At 46.7% G+C, this 7968-nt stretch overlaps 1 protein-coding gene across 1 annotated transcript in view; it reads left to right on the top strand.

The window, feature by feature from the left end:
- Positions 1–2296: 2296 nt before the first annotated feature.
- Positions 2297–7968, top strand: part of LOC126094989 (venom allergen 3-like) — a 152214-nt gene continuing 146542 nt past the window's right edge. The window contains exon 1 of the mRNA XM_049909643.1: positions 2297–2631. Coding sequence (XP_049765600.1) covers positions 2297–2631 — 335 coding nt within the window. The remainder of the gene's footprint in view (positions 2632–7968) is intronic.

Below are 7968 nucleotides of genomic sequence, written 5' to 3'. Positions count from 1 at the left end.
GGGGTGGCCCAATAGCAGGCGCCGGCGCCCGTAACTTTGACGCTTTGTAGAGTGACTAGATGACATTTCCGAAGACGGTTTCCAATCCTCGATTTGTTCCTCAAGACAGCCTCTACATCTCTTCTAACCTTGTTGCTTGTTGTTCTGGGACATCCTGTGTCTACATGTTCCGATTCTGCTGCCCCTAATGGTATAGCCTGCAATTTCATCACGGCACGTATTATACACTGAAGCGCCAAAAACCTGGTACAGACATGCGTGTTCAAATATCGAGATATGTAAACAGGCAGAATACGGCGCTGCGATCAAGCAACGCCTATATAAGACAACAAGTGTCTGTCGCAGTTGTTAGATCGGTTACTGCTGCTACAATGGCAGGTTATCGAGATTTAAGTGAGTCTGAACGTGGTGTTACAGTCGGTGCACGAGTGATTGGACTTAGGATCTCCGAGGTAGCGGTGGAGTGGGGATTTTCCCGTCCGACCATTTCACGAGTGTACCGTGAATATTACGAATCCCGTAAAACATCAAATCTCCGTCATCGGTGCGGCCGGAAAAAGATCCTGCAAGAACGGGACCACCGACAACTGAAGACAATCGTTCAACATGCCAGAACTGCAACCCTCCCGCAAATTGCTGCAGATTTCAGTGCTGGGCCACCAACAAGTGTCAGAGTGCGAACCATTCAACGAAACGTCATCGATTTGGGCTTTCGGAGACGAAGGCCCATACGTGTACCCTTGATGAATGGACGACACAAAGCTTTACGCCCAGCCTTGGCCCGTCAAAAACGACATTGGACTGTTGACGATTGGCAACATGTTACCTAGTCGGACGAGTCTCATTTCCAATTGTATCGAGCAGATGGACATATACGGGTATGGAGGCAACCTCATGACTCCATAGACCCTGCAAGTCAGCAGGGAACTGTTCATGCTGGTGGGGTGTGGGGTGTTCGTAGTTGGAGTCATATGGGACTCCTTATACTGTATGTCTAGACAGGACTCTGACAGATGGCATGTACGTAAGCACTCTGTCTGATCAACTGCATCCATTCATGTCCATTGTGCATTCCGACGGACTTCGGCAATTCCAGCAGGAGAACGCGGCACATCACACGCCCAGAATTGCTACAGAGTGGCTCCATGAACGCTCTTCTGAGTATAAACACTTGTGTTGGTCACCAAACTCGCCAGACATGAACATTATTGAGCATATCTGTGATGCCTTGCAACGTGCACTTGAGAAAAGTTCTCCACCCTGTCGTACTCTTACCGATTTATGGACAGCCCTGTAGGATTCCTGGTGTCAATTCCCTCCAGCAGAGACATTAGTCGAGTCCATTCCATGTCGTGTTGCGGCACTTCTGCGTGCCCGCGGAAGCCCTACACGGTATTAGGCAGGTGTACCAGTTTCCTTGGCTATTCAGTGTATGTCGAAGCCAACGGCCTTGGCGCAGTGGTAACACCGGTACCGGTCAGATCATCGAAGTTAATCTCTGTCGGGCTGGCCTAGCACTTGGATGGGTGACCACCCGGTCTGCGCTGTTGGCAAGCGGGCTGCACTCAGCCCTTGTGAGGCAAACTGAGGAGCTACTTGATTGAGAAGTATCGGCTCCCGTCTCGGAAACTGACATACGGCCGAGAGAACGGTGAGATGACTACATGCTCCTCCATATCTGCATCAAGTGACGCCTATGGGCTGAGGATGATACGGCGGCTGGTCGGTACCGTTGGCCTGTTCGGGTGGCGTTTAGTTTTTTAGTGTATATCGAAGCTGGAGGGAAAGCTCCACTCATTGATATATGTCATATTCCTCTATGTCTCGTAGGTTTCTGATTTCTTCTGAAACCTACAAAGGTATGGGGTGGGCAAAGTACATGTGGTCTGCTAAATACTGCATGCACCTTAAGACAGACAACAACTACACAAGGGGCAGATTACATATGTTGGGTTGCCTATGTTAAGTTGATGCAATATTTAGCAGGGTGATTTTATTTCGCCCACTTTGAATAATGGTAAATTTTGTCCTTTCGCTGGTCCAAATGACTAGAAAGCTGTCACTTTCGAGCACCCTCCTGCATTGGACAGAGTCACTGTAACTGGTCATGTGGAATGTATCGCTCATGTGTTTTTTTAGTTCCTCCAACGAGAATCAGCAGCCTTCTGGGTGTGAGCTCTCCTCCAGTGTGTGGTCACTGCACCTCCCCTGCTCCCACGCCCAGGCTACCCCACTGGCTAACGCTGCCGTCTTCTGTCCGAGCAGTGGGCAGCCCGACAGGCAGCGAGAGCCGACTATGGTGACGGTGGTGCAGCTGCTGCTGCTGCTGCCTCCGCTGCCGCTGCTGGCCGTCGACTACTGTGCGCTGTGCCGCGCGCCGGGCAGCCACACGCTCTGCCTCTACCCGGAGGCCGGGCCGTCGGCCGGCTGCACGGGCTACGTGCCGGCGCCCCTCACCGCCGGCGAGAAGAAGGCGCTGCTCGACACGCACAACGGGCTGCGCAGCCGCGTCGCGCTGGGCCAGGGCTGGTCGCCCAACAGCACGCACGACGCCCAGCCCAAGGCTGCCAACATGCGCCAGATGTACTGGGACGACGAGCTCGCCAGCACCGCGCAGCGCTGGGCTGACAGGTAGAGATGGGCACAACTGTTCTTTTCAGAGATCGGATCAGAACTGTTCACTCCCTGAAATGAATTAGCTCTTTTTCATGACTCACCACTCATTTACAATAGAAAATAAATGGAAGGCACATTGCCCTTTTAACTGGGTTCATTCCAGTACTATACCTGTATTTTGATCTTATTTGATCCTATTTTGAAGTAACACAGATAATGAGTAAGAATTTTGTATTGTTTATTAAAATTTCCACGATATGACAAAGTTTTTGATTATTGATTTATTTTGCACTATCGTGGTTTTTTGGGTGATCGGAAAATGTTCTAACTTGAGATTTACATTAACAATATATTTGGCTACAATGTATTAAAATTTCATTAACCTCATACAAATACATCGCAAGCCATATATTTTTAAAGTGAACGTTTACTTCCGAAGACGCCTAAAATCGCAAAATCTGTACCAGAATAAGAAAAAAAATATAAATTTGACTGTAAAACGAAAGTGCTGCATATAGCCTTACGCAGAATAAAACAAGGAAAATATTGGTGTATCACATTTTGCGATACGTTTATCGGTTCGCTCGTAATTAAAGCGTAAATTCGAGTGTCCATAATAAAAATCCTATAGTAAGAGGAGTCGTCAGGAACCTAATCTGATCAGTTTAAACAAATAAAAATAAAATAAAAACAAATGATGTATACATAACATAATAATGTAATATACGTAGCGGTATTACTACGAAGAACAATATCCAGTAGAGGCGAACTCCGATGCAGAGGCACTGAGTCGAGCAGGTCGAGCCGCGAGCTGTATTACTGCGTGAGCTGAGACCGCAGAGACCAGAGTGACACCTGAGTCGCTTTCCTCAATGCTCTGGCTAGAGTCGAGACGGTGGGGTGAGCATTGAGCGGGCGAGTTCCGAGGGTGGGAGGAGCGGTGAACTCACCCGCTCCGAGACAAATCGTCCGTTCTCTTGCGAGCAGGTTGTCGCAAGTAGTTCCTATCTTATCCGCTAGGTGGCTCTCTGTCCTGTTGGTCGCATCAAGTGCCCAGAGGGCAGGACGTGCGACTGAAACGATCGCCGACAGAGTGCGATGCGAAGTTAAGCTGCGCCAGACACTCACTGCACGCAGCAGGGGACGCACAGAGACGGCACGGCATATGTGAAACACAAAATCCAATGGGGCACTGCACAATGCAGGCAGCCAAGGTAGAAGCAGGGCAGAGGCCGGCGCTGGCTGTGTTGTGTGGCGTGCACTGTGCTCTGACCGGCAGAGGCGCCGCTGATATGCTCCGTCTCTCTCTCTCTCTCTCTCTCTCTCTCTCTCTGCCGTGGGAAACGTTTGGAGCTACCGTTCTTTATTTCTGAATTACTGATTGTTCACTCCTTTGAAAGATTCAACTCTATGAATTAGTTCAAGAGCGCATCCCCCATCTCTACTGACAGGTACTCATTTCGTGCAAAGTGTTGTTGACGACGATGATGATGATAATGTTGTCCCCGTCCTCTTCAATCCCAACACTGGTCTGATGAAGCTCTTCATGCGACACTACCTTGCCGTCAGCAAGCCCCTTGTATGGATTAACCTGTCTTGGGAAGCCAACAAAGGCTGATAAGCCAAGACATTATGAACACCTTCATAGTACACCACTGACCATTAAACCTGCTACACCAAGAAGAAACGCAGATAATAAACCGGTATTCATTGGACAAATATATTATACTAGAACTAGCATGTGATTACATTTTCACGCAATTTGGGTGCAGTAACCGGAACAGCCACCTCTGGCCATAATAAAGGCCTTGATACGCCTGGGCATTGAATCAAACAGAGCTTGGATGGCGTGTACAGGTACAGCTGCCCATGCAGCTTTAACACGATACCAAAGTTCATCAAGAGTAGTGACTGGCGTATTGTGACGAGCCAGTTGCTCGGCCACCATTGACCAGACGTTTCCAATTGGTGAGAGATCTCGAGAATGTGCTGGCCAGAGCAGCAGTCGAACATTTTCTCTATCCAGAAAGGCCCGTATAGGGCATGCAACATGCGGTCGTGCATTATCCTGCTGAAATGTAGGGTTTCGCAGGATCGAATGAAGGGTAGATCCACAGATCGTAACTCATCTGAAATGTAACGTCCACTGTTCAAAGTGCCGTCAATGCGAACAAGAAGTGACCGAGACGTGTAACCAATGGCACCCCATACCATCACGCCGGGTGATACGCCAGTATTGCGATGACGAATACACCCTTCCAATGTGCGTTGAACGCGACGTCGCCAAACACGGATGCGACCATCATGATGCTGTAAACAGAACTTGGATTCATCCGAAAAAATGACGTTTTGCCATTCCTGCACGCAGGTTCGTCGTTCAGTACACCAATCTGTGATACAGCGTCAAAGGTAACCGCAGCCATGGTCTCCGAGCTGATAGTCCACGCTGCTGCAAACGTCGTCGAACTGTTCGTGCAGATGGTTGTTGTCTTCAAACGTCCCCATCTGTTGACTCAGTTATCGAGACGTGGCTGCACGATCCGTTACTGCCATGCGCATAAGATGCCTGTCATCTCGACTGCTAGTGATACGAGGCCGTTGGGATCCAGCACGGCGTTCCGTATTACTCTCCTGAACCCACCGCTTCCATATTCGGCTAACAGTCATTGGATGTCGACCAACGCGAGCAGCAGTGTCGCGATACGATAAAGCGCAATCGCGGTAGGATACAATCAGACCTTTAACAAAGTCAGAAACGTGATGTTACGCATTTCTCCTCCTTGCACGAGGCATCACAACAACGTTTCACCAGGCAACGGCGGTCAACTGCTGTTTGTGTATGAGAAAACGGTTGGAAACTTTCCTCATGTCAGCACGGTGTAGGTGTCGCCACCAGCGCCCAACCTTGTGTGAATGCTCTGAAAAGCTAATCATTTGCATATCAGAGCATCTTCTTCCTCTCGGTTAAATGTCGCGTCACGTCTGTAGCACGCCATTTTCGTGGTGTAACAATTTTAATGGCCAGTAGTGTAGTTCGTTTGTCCGTCTGTAGAACGAAATACATCGTTGACACTGCGCATCACGGATCCGATAGTTTGTTGGGAGGTTTGTGGAGGTATGTTACATTAGATATCTACGCACAGGTTATGTATTTCGCGACCGTAGTAATGGCGTCCGATAACTACTGATATGGGTTCCGTAAGATTTACACCAGGCGAATTTGGTCGCCGAGACGTAAACGTGAGTTCACTATAACGCTCCTCAAATCACTGTAGCACGGTTCTAGTTCCCAGATACGAACAGGTATACCGCTGAAAGATTACATCACCGTCGCGGAAGACATCAAACACAAAGGGGTGCGGATGGTTCGCAGCTGTCACCGCGTTTTCGATTACTACCACAGGTCCCATTCAACTACAGATGAATGTCTCCCATAGTTTAGGCCGGTATTACACTATCAAATTTCTTTGTCCAATATCTTTGTCCAAAATCTTTGTCAAAGATATTTGATAGTGTAATAGGGACATTGTCAAATGTCGTCCAATATTTGATCAAATCTAGGGCCTCGCTGTATATTTGATCAAAGAAACCGCTTGTCTTCTGTTCACTGTAATGTGACATGTTACCATATGGAGCGCTAGCATCGCTGCAGCGTTCTGTCGTCTGTAGTGTTTTTATAACCATTGCCGGTAAATACAATTGGTGTGTGCCGAGAACTACAAAATTAATAAAGATGTCTGAAGCTGATGAGGCGCTTTACAACGTGAGGCACCCTGAATACAAAAATAGATTAAGAAGATTGGAGACCTGACCAGAACTGACCTGACCTGACCTGACCTAACCTAACCTAACATAACATAACATAACCCTCTCCTGTAGCAAGGAATCGGAGTGTTACAGCGAGCCTGTCTTCTGAAGATGTAGCAGTTCTTAAGTGAATATTGTGCTTTGTGATATGAGGATACACTTCATTGAGCACATACAGAAATGTATGCTCATCCATTCTAAAGTAATTGATGTACGACTTGACGTCTTCCACTGTAAGCTCACGTAACAAGTTTTGTTGAATGCTTTTATCGTGTCGTCGTAAAACCCACGGCTTAACCCAGATTAGATTAGTTTTTCGTTCCATAGATCCGTGCTGAGGAGATCCTCGTGGATGTGGAACATGTCGATTTTTTTTAAGCTGAAATAACAATACTAATAGTATGAATAAATACAATACACCATTTGTTTCTATTAAAAATTTCGCCAATGGAGTAGAAGGAGTTGGCTAGTAGTAAGTTTTTCAGGCTCCTTTTAAACTGATCTTTATTTCTAACTAAATTTTTTATGTTTCCTGGCAAATTATTGAAGATGAGTGTTCCTGAGTAGTGGACCCCTTTTTGAACTATAGTAAGTGCTTTTAAGTCCTTGTGCAGATCATGTTTGAAATGAGTTGTTTCTTGGAAAAAGATATATATTATTTACGACAAATTTCATTAAGAAGTAAATATACTGAGAGGCAGTTCTTTGAAGAGGTTTCTGTAGGACGTCCGTGAATTTACTCCACAAATAATACGTATTACACGCTTTTGGACTCTGAAAACTTTTGTTTGACTTCAAGATTTACCCCAAAATAATATCCCATATGACATTAGAATGAAAGTAGGCAAAGTATGCAAGCTTTTTCATTTTTATGTTGCCCATGTCTGCTAACACTCGAATTGCAAATACAGATTTGTTAAGGCCTTTCTGCAGTTCTGTGGTGTGCTCCTCCCAACTGAATTTATTATCAAGTTGTAATCCCAGGACTTTAAGACTGTCAACCTCGTATGTATGGTTCCATTTTTCCCCCACTTCTTTTCCGCATGTGCACACAATGCAATTGGGGTACGTACAACTGCTGCGGTTAATAACAAGTTGTTGTCAGCCATCTTGAACTTTGACGAAAAATTTGATGACAGTGTAATACCCCTTCTAGCGCTACGTCAAAGATCTTTGTCAAATATATTGGACGGAATATTGGATCACATCTTTGATCAAATCTTTGACAAAGAAATTTGATAGTGTAATACCGGCCTTAGAAAGGCTACCACCAGTCTGCGCTGCAAGTTTCAAGCCATCGTTCACCTCGATAACGACGTTTAAGCAGACGACCATCAACCTAGTGTTGCAAAAATGTGATTCACCCGAAGAGCGGACACATTTCGGTTCGTCGACTGTCGAATCCTGATGGTCCTGCGCCCAAAACAATCGTGTCGTTGTCGATGTCGTTGTGTCAACATGTGAAAACGTAGGGGTGACCTGCAGCGGAGCTCCATGTTCAACAACGGACGATGAATGGTTGGCTCCGAAACACTTGTGATCTTC

The sequence above is a fragment of the Schistocerca cancellata genome, chromosome 8 (assembly GCF_023864275.1).
Source record: "Schistocerca cancellata isolate TAMUIC-IGC-003103 chromosome 8, iqSchCanc2.1, whole genome shotgun sequence".
Lineage (NCBI taxonomy): Eukaryota > Metazoa > Arthropoda > Insecta > Orthoptera > Acrididae > Schistocerca > Schistocerca cancellata.
This window is presented reverse-complemented; position numbering and strand designations above follow the sequence as displayed.